Here is a 23,664-nt window from a genome sequence, read left to right on the forward strand (position 1 = left end):
CAGGGCTCCTAGCTCTGGATAGGATAATCAATAAGCTATCTGACCCAGTGCCCCGGATCCTAAAACAACATGTCAGCTCGCGAAGTTAATATGGACTCATATAGAGTCTGCCTGTAAACAGCTTCACCCCGTTGTGGGTCTGTCCCGACAAATATGGATGTTTATGGGCTTGTGTGAATGGGCGTGGAGTCATAGGGAGTGAATGCATACGAGTTTCATGGAGTGGGACTGTTCCACTGCATGTCAATGCATTACACCACATTTTGTTTTTCCACTTCCAGCACTACTTGCATGCATGCACCAAAAGTAAGTTCATACACACCAGCGACAAAAGTGAAATCGCAAGTTTGGTGGGTTATTTCTTTCAGTATAATCAATTATTTTGCAGAGAGGCATGGCAGCAGCGGGGAGCGCAATAAGCATAGAGAATGCTGAATCTTGCTGTTTCACGTGCTCCAATACCTGCACACTACCGAGCTGTAACGTTCATATTACATAACATGCAGCCATGATATTATGGACGCGTCTATAGAACAACCACAATCACGCGTCCATTTGAAATGTGTCAAACCCACCGATGATGCCTCCATATACACCCCCTCACAGGCTTTCTTTACACCATTGCAAAATATAAATCCACCAGCCTTCAATATAAGCATTTTCACGCTTCTTTTAGGCCCATATATGTTAGTAAGGGCATTTGGAGAAAAGGCATGTGCGCTTTTGCCCCAAGGCCTGAAGCGTCACCAGATGTAAACAAACACACGCATGGCCGCGCTGCTTCATTTAAATGGTGAAATTATATAGGTCTTTTATGGTATATGGTAACAATGGAGCCTGCTATGCTTACAGTATAGGCAATGACAGGTTAGCCTATATATTACATTGGCAGCCTATATATAGCCTATATATACAAAAAAATCCCAAGGGAAAAAAGTTTGATGTGTTTTAGGTTAGAACAACGTCTATTCAGTTTAATTAAACTGTAAAGCGCTGAATCGTATTTTTCTGCGTTATTCTGAAGCAGGTTATTAGCTCGCAGCTTCATCTGGGATAGTCCACCATTTTCTTCATTAGGTTCTGCTCTTTGCATGGCAGAGATAGGATGAGTAGAGACGGGATCATGCAAAAAATAAATAAAAATAAATAAACAGCCCATTATAAATGTGAATATAAATTTCAAAACACAAGATGACTGTATTTCATTCTAACAAATTTATTGTGTCTCAATCAGCTCGTACGGAACCACTACTGAAATTAAATTACAATCAAATTATCACATCAAAATATACCCTTATTACCTAACAACGGTCAGCTTATGGTGATTTGTGCTCCTTTAGAAATGATAATACAAAATTAAACAAAAACATAAGGTCAAAAAAGAAGGAAAAAAACGAAATGGGAAAGCATCTTACACAAGTTCCTGGGGGAGAAAAAAATAAATTACCGTTTGGAATAATTCATATGTATTCCGAATAAAATATTAAAACAATTCTGATGAAAAATATAAAGTAAATAATAGATCTTATCTGATCTAGTATTGCCGGCTTTACAGAGTTTTTGTTTATTAAAACCTACCAAAGAATACTGCTTAGAAAGGGCAGCATTATATCCACAGCACCCACTCAGTCACACTTGGCAACAGATTTTCAGAGGAGATTTTTTTTCTCAAATAAGTGCAGCTGAAGATAGTCTTTTCAAATGTCTTAAGCTCTATTTCTTGGGGGGAAAGGGCAAAAATAGACAAAAAAATCCACTCGCTCTGAAGTCCCTTGAATAAAAAGCCCATTTTAAGTGATCTTTGAGATCCTGTCCTGGTTGTCTTTTGGGCTCACATAGGGCAAAAAAGGGAAAAAAAAAATGCAAATCCTCCTTCATGTGTTCAAATCAAACCATGCAGTCCACCCCGAAAAAATAACGAGAAATATTGATGGAAGCTTCGTGGATGCCACTCTTCTTCATATTGGTGCAGTTTTTCCTCTGTTATTGTTTGGGATGGAGGGTTATGTAAGTTCCATTTCTAAATATACAAATGCCTGCTCCTTTGTCTCTTCGCAAATCAAACACAGGATAAAAGTTGGGGTTATATTTTTGAGGGGAGAAAAAAAATAACACTTGGGTTGAGTTTCCTCTTGATGTGTTTTAATGCGCCAAAATTACCTGGTGGAATGAACTTGTAGTTGTCACCCTCTGGTCTGGGCTCGCTTCACTTGCATCTTTTAAGTAATCTACTAAAAAATGTCCCTGAAAGAAAAAAGCAGAAGGAACCTTTTAGGTTAATACATTTCAGGGCCTGGAAGAAGGTTAAAAACGGTGCGTTCTGGGGGGGTTGGGAGCAAAAAGGGGGAAGTTGCTGTTTGTTTGTTTTCTGGTGAAAAATATATAACACATTTGCAGTCATTCATATTCCCTCACAATCACAGTATCAAAAATGTTTTGGCTATCTTGGCGATAGTCTGTTTTTTTATCAGTTTAATTTCATATAAAATATTCTGGTGTGCTGTTCTATGTTTCACTGAACATTCTTTTGCAGTCCATGGAGGGGGGCGGTGTTTCTGCACTCACATTGCCGACCTGCGAGTACACATCCTCCGGCGTCTGTGGCACTCCTGGGGGCGTCATCCGTTTCTCCTTCTGCCTCCTATTGCAAAACCACACTCTAACCACCTCCTTCTCCAGCTGCAAGTTGTCCGCCAGGCTGGTGATCTCCTGGGCCGAGGGTTTGGGGCATTTGAGGAAGTGGCTCTCCAGAGCGCCCTTGACGCTCACTTCGATGGAGGTGCGCTTCTTTCGCTTCCTCCCCTGCGCCGCGATCTTGTCGATGCTGGTGGGGCTGCCCGTGGACGAGTCCGCCTCCTCCAGCCACTTGTTCAACAGAGGCTTGAGCTTGCACATGTTCTTGAAGCTGAGCTGCAGAGCCTCGAACCTGCAGATGGTCGTCTGAGAGAAAACGTTTCCGTACAGGGTGCCCAAAGCCAGGCCGACATCCGCCTGCGTAAAGCCCAGTTTGATCCGCCGCTGCTTGAACTGCTTGGCGAACTGCTCCAGGTCGTCCGAGGTCGGTGTGTCCTCGTCCGAGTGCGGGTCGCCGTGGCTGTTGACGCCTGGGCCGTGGTGCTGCTGGTGGTGTGGATGCTGGTGGTGATGGTGGTGGTGGTGGCTGCCGTGGTCCAAATCCGGCGTGTCCCCCCTCACCAAGCCCGGGTGCACGAGGCTCTGGCTCCCCGGGTTGAGCATGCCGTTCACAGTGAAGCCGCCCGGCTGCGAGTAGATCAGCGACTGCTGCTGCTGCTGCCCCCCGGAGATGGAGTTGATGTGCGCCGCGGTCGTGCTCCCCCATGCCCCGGCGTGCGTCTGGTGGGGCGCTAGGTGAGGTGGCCTGTGGTGCAGCGCGGTGCCCGTGTGGAGGTCGTCTCTGCCGCTGTTCTTCACGTCCTGCTGCTGCGGGCTGCCCGTCATCCCCACCGGGCTCGACGACCAGGGCGAGCCGGCTTCCGCTGCGGCCACCGCGGCTGCTGCTGCGGCCGCCGCAGCGTGCGGGAGGGAGGTCACCCACTGGTGCGCATGGCTCAGCATGTGTCCGCCGTTGCTGGCTGCCATGGCGCCTTGCATAAAGTCACTCTGTACCATCTTGACGGAGGGATCTCCCCGGTAACCCCCAGAGCCCGAGGTGACCGCAGCGCTGCCCGGCTGCATGCCACCGCCTCCCGAGTCAGAGTGCACGATGGAGCCGGACGATAAGATGCTATTGCTGGCCAGATAAGGATTGGAAGCCGCGGTGGCCATTCCGTCAACCCTTATGAATATGTTTGTAGATAACCCCCCCTCCCCTTTTTACAGTCACTTCTTTCGAGCAGGCAAATTGTATCTCATGAATTATTCAAACTTAAAAAGTATGTGTAGCTTTTTGGCAAATACCATCGACGCGCGTAAAAGATGCAAAAAAGAGGTTCAAAATGGTGGCAGGAAAAATGATACAATCCGTGTGTATTTACAACATTCTATTTCAAATACTTATGCAGCATGAATGTCGATGAATAGAATCCCAGGTTTTCAAAAGCCCTTTGAAAACATGTGCAGTCCGTTTAGAAAGTTTTGCACCGGGATGAATTTCTGGACATTAGAAATTCAAATATGAAAAAAACGCCTTGTCCCAAACAAACTTTTGGTGGTCGCACAAAAACAAAAAACGTTGCAAATTCTCCACAATGTACAAAGTCCCAGTTTTATGTCCCCCTTTGGATGTGAAAAACATTAGCGGAGTCCTTATACTTCTTTTGTATTTCAGTCGCTGAGATTTCTCCCTTTCTATTCTTTTCTCTCTCTTCTTTTATAGCACAGTACAGCCTATGTCTTTGTTCTGTTTTGATGTATATAAACCTGCCAAACCGCAAACTCCCGTTGAAGTACAATCCAGTATAACAGTGCAAGGCGATGGTTGCAAGCCTCTTCTCTCATTCGCTTGTTCTCTCTCTCCTCTCTCACTCTATATCTCTCTCCCCCTCGCTCTGTCTCTCTCTCTCTCTCTGACAGGCCGTGGAGTCCCGCCCCCCTCCAAGCTTGACGACGCGCGGATGTTTACCCTGTGCGTGCCCGCTGATTGGTTACCCGGGGTGTGATTGGCAGGTCTCGCCAAGCCTAGCTTCGGGCGCACGAGCCCTCCTTCCGGCTGTTCCAATTGGCTGGTTTTTAATTGCAATCCAAACAAAACGGAGAATACAACTTTGTAGTAAATGATGCAGAGATATGAGCACACAAACAGGGATTACAAAGTAGGTAAACTATGACTTCTAGTCTGTGATCATCATAAAACAATTTCTTAATATATTTTCAGAAATATATCTGTCCCCCTTAAAAGACCAACTTACACCAGTTCGAAACAACTGACTATATGAATTCAATATTTATGCCAGCCTAAACAAACGAAAAAACTCTGTTTAGCAAATAAAAAGGTGGGTCAATTGAATGCATGAGGTTACCCCCACCCAATTCTTTTTATTCAAAATGCCCATTTGACATTATAAAATGTACTGCTATATATGAGCTATGATCATCTAACCTGACTTATAGCCTAAAGGCTGGGCAAGGCAAGGCAAGGCATCAATACTGGGGTTTAAAAGACTATGGCATTATTTGCCATAATTAACCTAAAGGGCTAGGTGTAGCAGAATATGTTTAGAATTATAACATTGACATTTAAAAAAAAAAAGGGTTTGTTCTCCCAGTTAAAAGTTGTTTATGAGCATAAAAGTCACTCACATTGCCACTTTGATCTTTACTTGACTCCAAGGACAATACAACTATATGAAACCTGGAATCTTGGCCTGTTTCATGCACCTCAGAGCATTATAGGCTATGTGAAAAAGAAACGCGCGAGTCTGTCATGTTTTGAGCGCGGGCAGCCAGTGCAGCTCTGCGCCTTAGCTCCTCAGGAGTTAACGCACAAAGGTTGCGGGGATGCTTCCATGCGGAAACGCAGTAACCTCGAACCATGGGGGAGAGAAAAGTGGCAACCAAAACAAGGGCAAATTGAGCAGTCCTTGGGGGATTTGCATGGGGGGCTTTGGAGGCGGTGGAAATGTCTCCTTCTTTTAAAATCTGAAATCTGGAGATGGTCCTTAAAATGCGAGATGACCACATAACCCCGGAGATGAATGGGCCTTTGTTAGCCCGTGGGACCCCTTTCTGCCTATGGACGCACCCAAGGGTGGTGATGGGTGCCAGATATATAGCCTATGCAGCCCATTGGTTGAGGGAGACGCAGTTGAGGGTGTGTGTCTTCCAGGGCGAACAGCGCAGGCCTGCACCCCTGGTAGGTGATTTTCCTGGTAGGATTAACTGTAGTACCATGTTGTAGATGTTATGGGGGCATGTCACGGTTATAGCACGTAACACTGCCACATAAACCCAAAGCAAAGATTACGCATAGATTACGCATAGATTTTATTACAAGAAATGATTCACATCACCAGTGCAAATAAAGCACTGGTGTAGTTCTGCTTTGCCCCATGCCAGTTCACACCCCCCCCCCCCCCCCATCTATCCCAGTAGATTTAATTTGGACTGAGCTCAAAACCGAGCGAGCCTCGTGGATTTGTTTACATTGAATAGGCAGGCTATGCCAGTGCCATGGGCCCCTCTATTCATTAATATACAGTGAGGATTTCTGTCTAAATTACTGTTCAATCCACACTGCACGCTTTCAAAGGGCGTCTCAGGCGGCCAGCAGAAACGTGACACCAAGGGGGTTATATGTAGGAGAGGGATCTGTGCACTAAGATAACCAACAAATGTAAAAATAAGAGTCAAAAGCCATTTCAGAAATGTTCACTGAAATCTCTGTGCGGCGATGAAACACCCCTCTCTTATAATACATGATGTGTTTATTATTTATTTGCTTATTTCCTAAAAGGTCCCCAAGTTCCCTGCTGGGGGAGTCCATTTGTTTTGTATGCGAAAAAAGAAAAGAAAAAAAAGGAAGAAAGGAAGAAAGAAAGAAAGAAAGGGGGAGAGGGGAAAAAATCATCCCCAAGTATAACAAGAGACGAACAGTTAGTGCTGATTTTCATTTGCATAAATTTTCATATATTTTAGTGAAAATAATAGCGGGAGCCGAGGAGTGCTCCTGCTCAGTTGAGGCAGAGGAAAGAAAATCTTAGGGAGCAGCAAGTCGTATGCAGGGAGATAACCATTAACAGGCTCTGTATTAACCATGTGAAGATATTTCGCTGCTTTCATAAGGTAAGTCAACAAATATGCCTTTTTCGTTTACGCGTCAGGAATGGTGTAGTTTGTCTCCATCACAAACGCATGGCTCCATGGTATAGTAGCCTATGGGGATACGTACCATTTTGCTGGTTTTAAATGCAATTCAGTGTATACTTTTTGCGCCGATAATAGAATTACCTTCTCTCTAACTTAACTATAAGACCGAATTGCAAAAGCGTGTAATTTTCTTCTTTTTAATGCGTAAAAATCAATACGTGCACCGTGTTTGCTTTTGCGCCCCAGCCTCTGTTTTTTATATATATATAGCGGGCAGATGGATAAGCTGTGCTGTTTTGTAGTGAATGTCCACCGGAGAAAAGTGCAATCAATCACATTTTAAGCAGGGAGAGAGAGGGGGGGGATCGAGCGAGCGAGAGAGAGAGAGGGAGAGAGAGAGCGAGGGAGAGAGAGAGAGAGGAAGAGAGAGACCCCTGGATTGAATCCTCCAGAGGAATCGCCTAGGCAAGTGCAATATGAAATCGTTTAATATAAATCGATCTTGCTGCTGCAAAGTTTGTTTAAAGTTTATCTGCAGCAGCCTGACCAGAGCTCACTCCTAAACGGCAATAAACAGACAGGCAAAGCCTATAAATGCTTACAAATGGCGATTTTAATGGATGCTAAACCGTATTGTATTTTATATATATTTATAGGCTACTTTGGAGCTATTCCAAGAGCAAGGAACGAGGACATTCCAGGAAAACGACACATTTTAACTGTGCGTAATAAGCGATCTGGTAACAGGCAATAGCCTATAGCCTATATGGTTTCCAAGAATTGAAATAGGCTGCATCAACTCGTCCATCACCATTTTCTGCACATTTTGAGAATAATGTCGTCAGTAAGTCCTAACACAACCCGGGTTTGTGCAGAACACTTGAATAGACGGTCTTCTCTCTACACTTTCCTCGAGGTTTTCGCTCTCTTTTCTCACGGGTTAACTGTTTTTCCTTCATTAATGGCAGCAGCGAGTGCATTTCTGAGCCCAGCACTTGGTAGCCATGGTGAGCCCAATAAAAGGGGGAAAACACTAGTCGCATTAAGCTGTATGTTTGTGCACTGGAGGCGAGATGAAAAGAGCCTCGATGTCCTCGGGCCAACACCGGTGCTGCTGGCCGGTAACGCATTACAGTAACGGCAGTTACACCCAGAAGATAAAGGGTGTGTAATGGAAAAACTGCCTCAAGAGAGTAAATAATATACTCAAGTAACGTTTACCTTGTTGAGTGAGTAACAGGTAGTGAGTAACGTGCCCTTCCTCTAGTAACGCGTCAGTGCAGGGCAGTTGCTTTAGTCAGAGCTGAGGTAAAATGGATTTGGCTTCATGATAGATAAATCATGTCTGCCGCCAGGTGTCGCACTCACTCATGACGCAAATCCACTTATACACTGCAAAAAATGTCCACCTTAACAAGGCTACTAATTTACACTCATAATCAGCCTTTCAGTGTTATTTATCTTAAAACAAATAAAACATTCTCGCAGCTTGTGACCATGCGGTTTCACACGTGTCAGTGATTTTCGTCACCACCTCAAAACAATTAGCATAATTATTATTGTCGTTTTGAGAAAAAATAAAATTCTGAGACAGAATACTGAATAAAAAATGACTTGCTAAGATGTATATATTTTATTTTTTGCAGTGGAGAGGCATTCTTGTATTTTTATGACCACCCTTTCAAGAAGAGACAGGAATTGATGGCTATGGATGGCACGATTGGCAATTAAGATATCAGCTGTATTCGCATAGGGATAGAAAATGACGGAACGGGAGACACATTTCCAAAGGCAAATGGCTACGATCGGCCCAGAGGCAAGCGCTAAATTGCGCATAGGAGAATATAGCTATTTGAATATAGGCCTATATCATGCAAAGATGACATAAGGCTGCTTGATACATATTACAGTATTCATATGCAGCATCCTGCTCATTCCTCTTCTTACATGGCAGAATGCGGGCCAAAAATAAAATAAAATATGGGTTTACGCTATATTCGGGTTCATCAATTAACTCCAGAGGCCTCGTTATAGACATACCCTAGCATTAGTTAATCAACAACACAATATTTTAATTCCCCAGATTTTTTTATATCTTAATTTTATGAGCGGCTGCGGGTCCCCACAGATTAATTACTTTTGCATATACTGAATATGATTCCAGTGATCAGCAATGAAATATTGTGAAGGAACCCCGCATATCGATCAGTAACAATGACGTAGTCCTATCAATGACACGGTACCCCTACTTTATGCAAATAGGCTGCGATAATAGTATCTGCGTGGTGTTTTTAAGCCAGTCGCCATCTGTAGTGGTAAATCTGAGCCAGCAGGTCTTTGTGGAAGCATATGACTAAACCACGACATTCAGAATTATTAGCAAACGAGGACCAGGCGTGCAGGAATCATGAACTATCTGGGGAATTAGTGCATGGCAATTTCTCTGTATGCTTGACCAGCCATTTAGAGCTGCAGGCACCAGTCAAATTCTTCATAATCATCACCATCACCATCACCATCCTCATCATCATCATCATCATAATCATCATCACCACCACCACCACCACCACCACCACCACCACCACCACCACCACCAACAACAACAACAACAACAACAACAACAACGCATCTAAGCAGTGGGCTATTGTGCATTATTACACTGTAATAGTCCTGTGACAGACCGTTTATTCCTTCCAATCAGCAGCAACATATTTCCATGGATTTATAGGCTATAGACCCGCATATTCTACCCATGCCTTTTGCTTGCCAATCGCGCATGGACAAACAGAGCAAGGGCAATATTGCAGAAATGGGAGAAATGTTATTGTCTTTTTTCTGATTTAAATGTGCTTAGCTCTCATTAGAAAATAAGCGTTTTTATACACCATCACATGTCTCGGATTTTCTACATTCTAATAGCCATTTAGACCTGTCCATTTTGACCTACAGGGACAAAGATATGGACACTAGTAAATAAAGATGTGTAAATTACCTTCAGTCGATGATAAGGCTAAAACACCAATATAAACAATATTTAATTTATTCATACAAAAACAAATTTATGCTCCCACTCCCATCCTGAAAATATTATAGGCTATCTAATCAGTTTGATAACACTTTCCAAAGCTGATGTGAATTTATGACACATGACATCAGAGTTATGTCATCCTCAGAAGCAAAGGTGTGAGTTGAGGTGGCTGCTTACAATATCCAGATTAAATTGATGCAATTTCGGCCGTTTTAATTATGGCCTACTTAAGTTGCCTATGGGCTGCATAATTTATTTTCCTCACTTTGTCCAGTCAGTAATCCGAAACGTTAATAACATACGTTAAGTGTGTCTGCATGTCAAGCCAAACGTTGATTTAAAGCCGAATCCAACTTGGAGCACTTAAATGATAATGTAGCTACTATACCGTTAATTAAATGGGCTTCGTTGAATATCAGTGTAAGTGTTAAACATGACTTCAATTTCAGACATGGTCTTTTATGAATGATTTTTTTCTTGACTCATTCAAACGAGACAGAATGTCTTTATTCATATTCTATTAATAAAGGCCAATATAATTATATACACCTCCAGTAGTAATTTTGCCCTAGCTATGCAGAACGTAGGCCTACAGCTAATGGGCTGACATGCAGGTATGTTTAGTGTTATTAGATGCGTCTCCAATGGTGCTCAGCCTTCATTTGATTAGATGCTAGCTTCATGACTGGAACACGTATCAGCTCAGTATTGATTTTGGATTGGAAATCAATATGAATGTCATAATTTGCTTCAAATGAGTTTACTTTCTAAGAAATAGGCTAGGAATATAGTTTAGACTCTAAATTAGAGGACACAGATGCCCTTCGTGTGATTTGTATTAAAGCTTAAAAAATACAATATTTTTATTTTCTATTTTTTAGTGAGTTTTATCATAAAATTAGAATAATGAATGAATAATAGATGGTTTCGTCACAGTGCTTTGAATGGACCAGACTATAGTTTTGATTTGGTGAGACAGGGATCCTGCAATGGTTCAAAATTTGTCTCAATTTAACGAGGTTATGACTGAGGTGCACATTAATTGGAGAGTAATGGTCGAAGGTCACGGTGAGGTCAGTTGGGCTGAAAACACGACCTGAGAGAGAGAGAGATGTCTGTGGCCTGATCCAAAGTGTTTATGCACGCAGGCACATGCACGCACGCACGCGCACACACACACACACACACACACACACACGCACGCACACAGACGCACACACAAACAGACACACACGCACACACACACACACACACTACCGGCTGGTGAGGAGGTGAGTGACGGAGGACAGATAGGCAAAGAGGATGAGGGGAGGAGAGGAGAGAGGGAGTGTGTGTGTGTGTGTGTGTGTGTGTGTGTGGGGGGGGGGGGGGGGGGTGCAGGGGGGTCCTAGGGAAACCTTTGTCTGTCAGTCTCAGCCTCAACCCCTCCCCCCCCAACTCACCCCCACATGCTTCGGGTGCTGCCTCCACAGCCTTGAGCCCCATCACCTAATCCCCCCTCTCTCTCTCTCTCTCTCTAGATGTATAACACTAACCCCCCTCTCTCTATCTGTCTCTCTCTCTCTGTATAACACCTAACCCCCCCTCTCTCTCTGCCTCTCTCTCTCTCTAGATGTATAACACTAACCCCGCTCTCTCTATCTGTCTCTCTCTCTCTGTATAACACCTAACCCCCCCTCTCTCTCTGCCTCTCTCTCTCTCTAGGTGTATAACATCTAACCCCCCGCTCTCTATCTGTCCCCCTCTCTCTGCCTCTCTGCCACCCTCTCTCTCTCTGCCCCTCTCTCTCTCTCAATTCAAATCAATTCTCTCTCTCTCTCTCTCTCTCTCTCTCTCTCTCTCTCTCTCTCTCTCTCTCTCTCTCTCTCTCTCATGTATAACACATCAATCTAGACCAGTGGGTCTCAACCTTTTTTGGCTTCAGTACCCCTTTCACTGATTTCTGAATCAAAGTACCCCCTTTACCCGACTACAACATTTAGAAAACAAGAGAAAATGGTAGCATATGATGCAATGAATGATAACCCACCTTTTGGAGAATATAACATTACACAATAAGAAATTGAGTGTGCCTCCTGAGCACATTTATTTTAATGATTCATTTATTTTCATGATTTATTCTTACATTTTCCTTTCCCCTTTCTCTCAAGTACCCCCTGTAGTACCTCCACATACCCCTAGGGCAGTGGTTCTCAAACTGTTTTGGGTTCAGTACCCCCTCTCCCTGATTTCTGAATCCATACCCCCTTTACCCGACAACAACACTTTGCTCAGAAAACGGCAAGAGAAAACTAGCATATGATGCAATGAATGAATGATAACCCAGTGAACCACCTTTTGAAGAAAATAACTTACAAAATAAGAAATGGAGTGAAAGAGTTGCAATTAGTGGCTCCTGAGCAGATTTATTTTAACGTTTCATTAATTTTTGCGATTTATTCTTACAGTTTTCCATTTACCCCCTTCTCTCAAGTACCCCCTGTAATACCGCCACGTACCCCTAGGGGTACAGGCACCCCAGTTTGGGAACCACTGACCTAGGGGTACGCACCAGTTGACATAGACCCCCCCCCCCAACACACACACACACACACCTCATCAGCATCAAAACAAACCACACAGCATTATTGTGTATGCAAATAAGTAGACAGTCATGCTGGTATTTCTACATTCTATAGGCTGTATTACACATGCTAATCATGAATGATATATTATTAAGCACAGTAATTAATAAATAAATCAACTAAATCCTTATAGGAACTCAAATCCATAGGAGTTAAGCAGAGACATCTCCAGCTGCTGGTTATATAGCCACTGAGCATGTGTCTCCATAGTGCCTGCTTTTTTGTGTTTGTTTGTTAAACAGTATCGTTCCCTGAGGATACAGGGGGGCTTGTGGCACCTCCCTGGCCAGGATTACATTAATCAAAGTATATATTTCCCTCGGGGAGCCCGGCACAAATCACTCCAAATCCCAATAAAATTGGATAACAGAAGAACGGGCGCACCTCGGGTAACCCCCTCGCTCGCTTTTTGCTCATTTCGCCAACTTAATGGATCTAGTTCTATCTAACTTTGTGGAACAGGGGCTTTGCAAAGCTGCAGGTATCCAGGCCTTTGAAAAGACAAACAACATAATTGGATGGAAGCGGGTGCTCAGGTAGAGACCCAGGAAAAACAACACTAACCACCTCCCTGATAGGAGTGACTCTGGATATAGACCCAGGTAGAGACGCACAAAAAAACAACACTAACCACCTCCCTGATAGGAGTGACTCTGGATATAGACCCAGGTAGAGACGCACAAAAAAACAACACTAACCACCTCCCTGATAGGAGTGACTCTGGATATAGACCCAGGTAGAGACCCAGGAAAAACAACACTAACCACCTCCCTGATAGGAGTGACTCTGGATATAGACCCAGGTAGAGATGCACAAAAAAACAACACTAACCACCTCCCTGATAGGAGTGACTCTGGATATAGACCCAGGTAGAGACCCAGGAAAAACAACACTAACCACCTCCCTGATAGGAGTGACTCTGGATATAGACCCAGGTAGAGACGCACAAAAAAACAACACTAACCACCTCCCTGATAGGAGTGACTCTGGATATAGACCCAGGTAGAGACGCACAAAAAAACAACACTAACCACCTCCCTGATAGGAGTGACTCTGGATATAGACCCAGGTAGAGACCCAGGAATACACAACACTACACTAACCACCTCCCTGATAGGAGTGACTCTGCATAAACAACACTAACCACCTCCCTGATAGGAGTGACTCTGGATATAGACCCAGGGAAAAACAACACTAACCACCTCCCTGATAGGAGTGACTCTGGATATAGACCCAGGGAAAAACAACACTAACCACCTCCCTGATAGGAGTGACTCTGGATATAGACCCAGGGAAAAACAACACTAACCACCTCCCTGATAGGAGTGACTCTGGATATAGACCCAGGGAAAAACAACACTAACCACCTCCCTGATAGGAGTGATTCTCGACATAGACCCAGGGAAAAACAACACTAACCACCTCCCTGATAGGAGTGACTCTCGACATAGACCCAGGTAGAGACCCAGGAAAAACAACGTTAACCACCTCCCTGATAGGAGTGACTCTGGATATAGACCCAGGTAGAGACCCAGGTAAAACAACACTAACCACCTCCCTGATAGGAGTGACTCTGGATATAAAACAACGCTAACTACCTCCCTGATAGGAGTGACTCTCGACATAGACCCAGGTAGAGACCCAGGAAAAACAACGCTAACCACCTCCCTGATAGGAGTGACTCTCGACATAGACCCAGGTAGAGACCCAGGAAAAACAACGTTAACAACCTCCCTGATAGGAGTGACTCTGGATATAGACCCAGGTAGAGACCCAGGTAAAACAACATTAACCACCTCCCTGATAGGAGTGACTCTGGATATAAAACAACGCTAACTACCTCCCTGATAGGAGTGACTCTGGACATAGACCCAGGTAGAGACCCAGGGAAAACAACACTAACCACCTCCCTGATAGGAGTGACTCTGGATATAAAGATAGATAGATAGATAGATAGATAGATAGATAGATAGATAGATAGATAGAGTACTTTATTCATCCCCGTAGGGAAATTCTGGCGTTAGAGCAGCAGTAGCATCAATGACAGCAACAACTAATTAAACAATAAAAAGTTACACAAATTCCTGTAGGTAAGGTGCAGAGCAAAAACAGCAGTATCAACATATTGCTAGAAAGAAGCAAGAAACAATACCACACGTAAATATGCAAAATACAATATATACAACTTTACTTCCACCGCCGTTACATCTTTAGTTTCCCGGAAACTGTAAGTATATTAAATAATACTATTATTTCTATGACTAAAGCTATACACTGTTTGATTATTTATATTATAATTGCAATGACTATGCCATACCCTGTATTAGGGATGTAGGTACTACCGGTACTACCCCCGAACCGCGGTACTATTGCTGTAGAAACGGTTCTATACTAAGATTTAAAAAGAACGGTACTTTTCCGACCGCTGCTATGACTGATAATGGTCAATATGAGCCTGTCTCTTTAAGAAATGCGCCAGAGTCGCGGAGTGAGTGACGTCATATCCACATGTCAAGCGGTGAGGAAAAAAGCAGCTGAGCACTGCACTGAGCAGACCCGCGCACATTCAAAGCAAACTAGCAAAGCTAGCTACTATGGCAGCTGCCCCTGAAAATCCTCAATTGATTGAGAAAGTTGGAGCCAGGTCTTCCATCTGGAAATACTTTGGCTTCAAAGCCAACGAAAACGGCCTACCTCTTCACCCAGACGCACCACAGTGCAAAAGATGCTTCAAAGTGTATCTCGCCAAGGGAGGAAACACTTCAAACCTCTCAAAACATTTGAAGGACAAGCACCCGGACATTTTCCAAGCCTTCAAGAAAGAACAAGAGGTGAGAACTGTTCAACTAATGTTATAGTAACTGTTAACTCACAAAGAAACACAAAGGCCTCTCCCAGCCCAGTTAGTAGCAGCAGCTGTGGCCTTTCACAGTTTACATCTAACGTTATGTAGGCTACTTTCACGCATACTTCGGTCAGGGTTATCGACAGTCCATATTATTGCCTCTGCACGTTTCCCGACGCTACAGTGAGAAAATGCGCTCGTTAATGCGCTCGTTAACTAACGTTAACTAACGTTACAGCGGACTCCGCTGTACTAACGTTACAGCGGACTCTGCAGTAACGTTAGTTAACGAGCGCTCACTGTAGCGTCGGGAAACGTGCAGAGGCAATAATATGGACTGTCGATAACCCTGACTGAAGTATGCGTGAAATTAGCCTACATAACGTTAGATGTAAACAGTGAGTAATACTGCCTGAATAGACCTTCTCACTGAAGTTAGAAACAGTAGTGCTGAATTTGTTTGTTTGGTGTGCCATGCTTCAAACAATCTCCAACATCTGCCAACATTCACAGACAACTGTCTGTTGGTGATTGTTCGTGTTTGTTGGAGAATGTTTGATTGGTGTGCCATGGGCTTAAGCCTACCCTACCCACTCCACATAAATCAACTGACTGATGCCAGTGAAGTCAACCACAGTCTCCAGGGCTTGAGGGTTTAGGGAGCACAAACACTGTTTGGCTGGCTATATGAACTCAGTCTGTACAAAACATGGTGTAGATCGCCATCTACTGGCATGGCCAAAATATATATAATATAATAATATAACCCCAGAGACATTAGCCCATGTCATTTAATGTTCCATAGCTACATAAAATAAATCATGTATGAAACGCGTAATATGATAATAATAAGATGAATGAGTCTCGTGTATTTTTCTAGTTATGACCATTAATATGTTATACATAGTTTCAAGGAACAATGAGAACAAGTTTTAAAAAGCTATGGCATTGAAATTAAAATGGCTATGTTAACTAAAGTTCTGTACACCCCCTTCCCCCAATTACAGAAGTCTAGTGCGAGAGCGACACCACCACCCGACCAGAGGCTACTCCCGGATGTTTTTCTGTCCCAGACCAAGTACCCAAAGAAGAGCAGTGATGCAAAAAGGCTAAACAGGGCGGTTGCTGAATATATCTGTGTGGATCAAGTGGCTTTATATTCAGTAGAGAAAGCTGGGCTCAGACACCTTCTTCATGAGTTTGACAAGAGGTATGACCTCCCTTCAAGGCATTTTTTCATGTACAATGAAATTCCCAAGATATATGAGGAGACCAGATCGATGATCAGTGCACAGCTGGCAGCAAACCCATACTTCGCCTGCACTACGGACATCTGGACGAGCAGAACTGCAAGTGCATACATGGCAGTAACACTCCAGCACATCACAGAAGCCTGGAAATTGGAGTCTTGGTGTCTAGGATGCTCTTCATTGCACTCTGAGCACACAGGTGAGTTTCAAGTTTATTGTAATTTAAATGCAAATCACACCGAAGTGTCTCAATACACTGTACAATTGAATTAAAAACATATTTACTATTTACATATTATTTACATATTTACAGGTGACTGTCTGAAGGAAGCCCTGGAAGAAATGGTCACAGAGACATGGGGGCTGGATATGACCAAAATGTCTGGTATCACAACAGATAATGCCTCTAATAACATCAAGGCATTTGCTGATTATACCTGGATACCTTGCTTTGGCCACAACCTGGATTTGGCTGTCAAGAAAGCCATAGCGATAGACCGTGTAGCAAGCTGCCTGTCCCGACTCCGGAAGACCATCTCTGGCTTCTCCAGGTCCAATAAGATGAGCCGAATGCTGAAAGAAAAACAGACCTCTTTAAAGCTGCCACAACATAAACTGATACACGATGAGCCAACCAGGTGGGGTTCCACCTATGATATGGTGGCACGATTTTGTGAGCAGCAGCAGGCCGTCTCTGCCGTTCTGGCTGACGACAGGAAAAAGTGGCACCTGATGCCCAGAGACTCGGACATGACAACTCTGGAAACAGTCAGGGATGTCTTGGCTCCACTCAGTGAGTTCACAGATGCCCTAAGTGGTGAGAAAGAGGCCACTCTTTCGTCAGTCCTGCCACTTCTATGGAAGATAAGAGCCTGCCTGGAAGATGAGGGAGGTGACAGTCCACTGGCACAGGAAATGAAGCACAATTGTAAAGCAGACCTTGAAAAGAGATATGATGAGGGCAATCTGATGATGACGCTTAACATCGCCACATTCCTAGATCCAAGGTTTAAAACTATGTTTGTTACTATGGAAACAGAGGTTGAGAGGAAACTTTGCCTACAGGTTGAGCTTGACACAGTCGATCTGGCCAGAGTCAGACAGGAGCCACCAGAAGATGATGACACAGAAGCAGCTTCTGCACCAAAGAAGAAGAAAAGTGACCTTAAGAGTTTGCTCTGCACTATCACTTCAGAAAAGAAGGGGGCAGATACAAGAGACAATGGTGCCACAGCCCCAACCATGACAAGAAGTGCTAAACTGGAAGTTGAGATTACTGAGTATAAACAATCTAGAGACATCAGCCCTGCAGAGGATCCCCTGGCATGGTGGAAGCAACACCAGACAGACCTGCCCATCTTAGCTCAGTTTGCTAGACAATATCTCTGTATTCCAGCATCAAGCTGTGCATCTGAACGTGTTTTCAGTACTTCTGGGAATATCTGCAGTCCAACAAGATCCAGACTGACCGAGGAACATGTTGACACCCTCGTTTTCTTGGCTAGGAACCTGAAGAAAACATTGGGATGGGAGGGACTGAGTGAGTAAACAGAGTCAGCCAAACAGTGAGTCTGTCTACCACCCATAGAAAAACTAGGGTTTAGGCTGAGTAGGCTGGGGGACAGAATGGGAATATGAAGCCAGTTATGCTGGTGTAGTGTTAAATATACAATGGTCAGATAGGTCAAGGTCAATATGGTGTAGTGTTAAATATACAATGGTCAGATAGGTCAAGGTCAATACTAAATCAAGATGGGTGAGATAGAGGTTTTTCAGTTGGGGGGTGGTGGGATAATTTAAATGTTTTCTATATATTCTGAAAAGGGCTGCTAAATTGGATCGAACTTTGGTAGGGAGCCTTGTAGGGTAGGGTATATGGACAGAGGTGGCTCGGCTGGCAGCACTCCAAACATAGCAACAGGAGAACTAGGGTTTAGGCTGGGGGACAGAATGGGAATATGAAGCCAGTTATGCTGCTTGTTGAAGAAAAAAAGATTTGAGTTTCTGCTGCTATAGTGTTTTATTATATTATTATTTATTTTATTTATTTTACTTATTGAGGTTAGAGATAGAGGTTTTTCAGTTGGGGGGTGGTGGGATAATTTAAATGTTTTCTATATATTCTGTAAAGGGCTGCCAAATTGGATCGAACTTTGGTAGGGAGCCTTGTAGGGTAGGCTTGATTTTATCCAGCTGCATAATATGCAGCACATCCCCAACCCAACGAGAATGAGTGGGAACTTTGGGAGCCTCCCAATTCAAGATTCAAGAATTAACCGCCTTGCCAGTAGAATTAAAAATGCCACAAAATCCCCCCAAAATTATATGGACAGAGGTGGCTCGGCTGGCAGCACTCCAAACATAGCAACAGGAGAACTAGGGTTTAGGCTGAGTAGGCTGGGGGACAGAATGGGAATATGAAGCCAGTTATGCTGCTTGTTGAAGAAAAAAAGATTTATGTTTCTGCTGCTATAGTGTTTTATTATATTATTATTTATTTTATTTATTTTACTTATTACCATTTCCCACTGTTCAAAAGATTTGTGTTATGTTACTGAGTGTGTACTTATTTGACAAGTAAAAGTTAGACAGGATTTAAATGCCACCAATTATTTATTTATTGTTGTTATTGGTGTTTCTCTGAGTTTTTGCTGCTATAGGCTAGTGTTTTATGGTCATTTTATTTTCACTGGCATTACTTTATTTTACTTACCCGGTATTCTCACTGCTCAAAAGGTTTGTTTTGTTCAGCATTTAAATGCCACACCCATTTAAAAAAGGGGGGGTCGGTTAAGTAAGTTATGGTGAAAAAGAGATTGTAGTGTTAAATATACAATGGTCAGATAGGTCAAGGTCAATACTAAATCAAGATGGGCGAGATAGAGGTTTTTCAGTTGGGGGGTGGTGGGATAATTTAAATGTTTTCTATATATTCTGAAAAGGGCTGCTAAATTGGATCGAACTTGTGAACTTGCGAATGTTGTTATTGGTGTTTCTCAGAGTTTTTGCTGCTATATAGGCTAGTCATGGTCATTTTATTTTCACTGGCATCACTTTATTTTACTTACCGGTATTCTCACTGCTCAGAAGGTTTGTTTTGTTCAGCATTTAAATGCCACACCCATTTATTGGTGTAATTGTTCCCAAACTCTTAAAATAAAGGCAAATCTTGACATTTGACAGTTTCACTTTTTTTTTTACAAAAAGTATCGAAAGTATCGAAAAGTATCGAAATACAAATTGGTACCGGCACCGAAATAGAAATCTAGTACCGCTACAACCCTACCCTGTATGGCGTATTATATTACATGGTAATATAGCTATGACTATGCATTGTGAGTGTGCAAAGTGCAACGAGGGAATGAGTGTGCACTGTGCATGTGCAGTATGGATTCAAAACAACACTAACCACCTCCCTGATAGGAGTGACTCTGGATATAGATTCAGGTAGAGACCCAGGGAAAAGAACACTAACCACCTCCCTGATATAGGAGAGACTCTGGATATAGACCCAGGTAGAGACCCAGGAAAAACAACACTAACCGCCTCCCTGATAGGAGTGACTCTGGATATAGAGCTGGACAAATAACAGCCATTCTGCCTGTGCCTGTTTGATTCCCTGTCAAGGCTATAGGCATGTGTGGGACCGCGGGGAAAACAACCTATCCCACATCTGCAGAGATGGGAAAACTACACACATTCTTTATTTAAAGCCCTCCTCCAATGTATTTTGCGATTTTCATGTGTTGCTTGAGTCATGACCTGCCTGTTGATTAGCCACACTGTTCACCAGTATATATTTTATAGCCTATCGATTTTTTGACAAATAACCTCATTTTGTGCTCAAAGTAAAAAAAACTGTTGCTAAAAGGGGGTGATGACGTATGACTCAATGGAACGCTACTGTAGCCTATGTCATGTCAAGACTTATATAAATACTGGTATAAACAACTAGCGTTAGCCTCTGGTGTCAGCTAGCTGTTAGCTATTAGCTATGTTCATTAGCTATATGTTTGCCAGGCTCAAAACGCCACTGAATGAGCAATTCGAATTAACTATTCACCAGTTCAAGTCTCGTTCTTTCAATTAAGCCCATCAGCTTTGATATCTGTTGCCGTTTGTTGATAATATAGCAATATTGTGGCTTCTAAAGTAACATTTTACAGAGATTCAGGATGGCCATATGTTTACAGTAATGTCCGATGTAGCGCAGTCAAACAGTATATTGAAGGCAAGAGACAAAGTTCTGCTTTTTTTAAAAACAGCACTGCAGCCATGATGTTGGAGTGGAACGCAATCAGATGACGTATAAATACACAAACATTAGAACATTTTCATAGAACACCAATGGTTATACAGCTATAGGAAAACTGGAGGGGGCCTTTAAGGAGAAGAGACTCTCGTAAAAGTAAAAGTATTGATTCAATTTGTTCACTCAAGTAAAAGTAAAACAAGGTACAAGCTCTGAACTGTATGTATAAAAGTTACAATTTCTACCAGCTGTTTCTGTGCAAAGTTAACTGAACCTCACGTTAATATAATTTGAAGACAATTAAACTTAAAAGATCCCCTCCAGACATGTTTTAAGATGTATAAAGTCTATAATTCCATTAATAATTTGTGTGATATGGTTTTTCCACAAAAAAAACATAATACAGTAGTAATAATAATGCGTGAAAGCTGGGAGAGTGCAAGACGAGAGAGAGACAGACAAACAACATGACATGTTTTTTCTCTGTTGTGCATTAAAACTAAAGTAATGATCCTGTTTTGAAAATGTAAGGAGTAGAAAGTACAGATATTTGTGTTAAAATGTAGGGAGTAAAAGTAAAAAAGTTCTCACAAAGATAAATACTCAGTAAAGTATAGATACCTGGAAATCCTACTTAAAGGAACATTGCCATTTTCAACCAAAAATACAAAATTAGTAGTATATCAGAAAACTGTTAAAAAAAAAGTTTGCAGGCATACAGTAATTTAGTTTGACAGTTATTGAGAGTTGATTTGAGTTAAGTTGTGGACCAGTGCTGTCATTCATGCACAAATGACCACTGGTCCACAACTTAACTTAAATCAACTCTCAATAACTGTCAAACTAAATGAATGCCTGCAAAACTGTTGACATTTGTCTATATACTATTGATTTTGTAATTATACAAAGCTGGTTTGAAAAAGCGCGGAGTGTTCCTTTAAGTAGCTACACTGACAAAGTATTTGTACTTAGTTACTTCCCATCTCTGCGAGCTGTACAAATAACAGCCATTCTCCGTGTGCCTGTGTGATTCGAGGCTATATAGGCAAGGTCTGGCACCGCGCCAGCAGGAAGGAAAAACGAGCCGTTAAGATCCCCCATCTGTGATCGACACATCAACCTGCAGCACCCAAAGCTGCCTGCTTTCTCCCACTAAGTCTGCTCAATCCATCGCCAAAGCCACAAAGTAACAAAAACAAGAGAAAAATCTCTGACACCGTCATTCCACTATTTGCTACGTAATTACGTGTGATGTTAGGGCAAAGCCCGGATGGCTCATAAATCAGTTTACAGCCAAGCCGGTGCTGATAAGGCAATAAATACACCACCCAATATGCTGCCTGTTACAGGTAATGCAAATAAAATAATAGGCAGTAATTTTTCCTTATGTGTTGTTGTGGCGGCAGCCGTCTTTGATATTCATGAGGGGAACGGGGGGAATGTCGTCTGTCTCTTTATGGGCGCTGCATTGTAGCACAAACCCCAACGCTCTCCTCCCAATCAGGCAGAAATGATAGCCTTGCTGCACCGGTGCTGGGGCTTGGGAGGCAACCCTGCCATTCCCTCTACACACACAGATGCACACACGCACGCGAGCGCGCGCGTGCACACACATACACACACACACACACAAACACACACACACACACACACACACACACACACACACACACACACACACACACTTGTTTGTAGATTCTTGCACACGCACTGTTGCAGCTCAGTCTGGTCGCCAGAATAAAGTTTTGGCATATGTTTCTGCAATCCATGCGGATATGTAGAATATAAACATTTCTGAACCAAAAATACACACATCACATCACATCACATCACATCACATCACATCACATCACATCAGCACATCATCACGTTTTAGAGATAGGTGAATATTAACCTTATGTCTGCTATTGGAGCACGGCGGCCAGTAAGGGTGTTGTGGTCGGGGTGGATGGAGGGCGTAAAACACTTGCCTTTCACACTGGAGGGCCGTGTCATGTCAATCCCCAGTCATGGACACAGCTTTTCCAAAGTCTGCATTCCAACTGTGAGTCTTTTGTTAAGCCTAACCCAAACCATAAGCCTAACCCTAACTAAAGTTGTTTTACTTGCCTAAACATAAGCAAAGTTGTTCAAGTGGTTTTATTTGCATTTAACTTTGGGAAGGCAGGGATGTTTAACAAAATTAACCACCGTTTTGTTTCAAATTATGTTGAGATTGTTTGCAGAAACATAAAATGCCCCATTTCAGACTAGATGTATTTTGTTGACGTTTTGCTTAAAACTTCAATAAAATGCCAACATTTTATTCTGGCAACTGTGCTGGAGTGTCTGGCGGGGTCCTGATTCAGAGCCGGGCCTGTCAGAGTGAAGCCAGCCTGAATGAATGGCACAAAGCTAGCATTTGCATGCCTGTATGTGCACAAGTGTTTGTGTGTGCTTTGTTCTTATGTCCAGATGATCCATCCTGCGTTTGTATGTTTGTATGGGGCGGCTGTAGCTCAGGAGGTAGAGCGGGTCGTCCACTAATCACAATGGATAAAAGAGGTCGGTGGTTCGATTCCCGGCTCCTCCAGTCTGCATGTCGAAGTGTCCTTGGGCAAGACACTGAACCCCAAATTGCTCCCGTTGGTGTGCCAGCACCCTGCATGGTAACCTGCCGCCATCGGTGTATGAATGGGTCAATGTACCTACTGACTGTAAAGAGCTTTGGATAAAAGCGCTATATAAATGCAGGCCATTTACCATTTACGTACATTTGTTTGTACGTCTGTATATGTGCCTGTGTTTAGTTTATTAAAGGATCCCCATTAGAAGGACATGACTGCACCTCTAATCTTCCTGGGGTCCTGAACACAGAGAATACAAACATAATAAAACGATAAAAAATATATATATATATA

General features: G+C 43.0%; 1 protein-coding gene across 2 annotated transcripts; it reads right to left on the minus strand.

Moving 5' to 3' along the window:
• Positions 1 to 2,142: 2,142 nt before the first annotated feature.
• pou3f3b (POU class 3 homeobox 3b) lies at positions 2,143 to 3,819 on the minus strand (the record flags this gene model as incomplete). 2 transcript variants are annotated; one of them, XM_083632874.1, is made up of 2 exons in its annotated part: positions 2,143 to 2,244; positions 2,575 to 3,819. In XM_083632874.1, 2 exons carry the CDS (start codon positions 3,784 to 3,786, stop codon positions 2,143 to 2,145), a joined length of 1,314 nt encoding a protein of 437 aa, XP_083489000.1. The 2 variants fall into 2 exon arrangements, with proteins under 2 accessions (XP_083489000.1, XP_083488999.1); XM_083632873.1 differs by having other exon boundaries at positions 2,566 to 3,786.
• Between the last annotated feature and the right edge of the window lie 19,845 nt (positions 3,820 to 23,664).

Source organism: Poromitra crassiceps (assembly GCF_964638095.1).
Source record: "Poromitra crassiceps genome assembly, chromosome: 3".
In the NCBI taxonomy this organism is placed as follows: Eukaryota; Metazoa; Chordata; class Actinopteri; order Beryciformes; family Melamphaidae; genus Poromitra; species Poromitra crassiceps.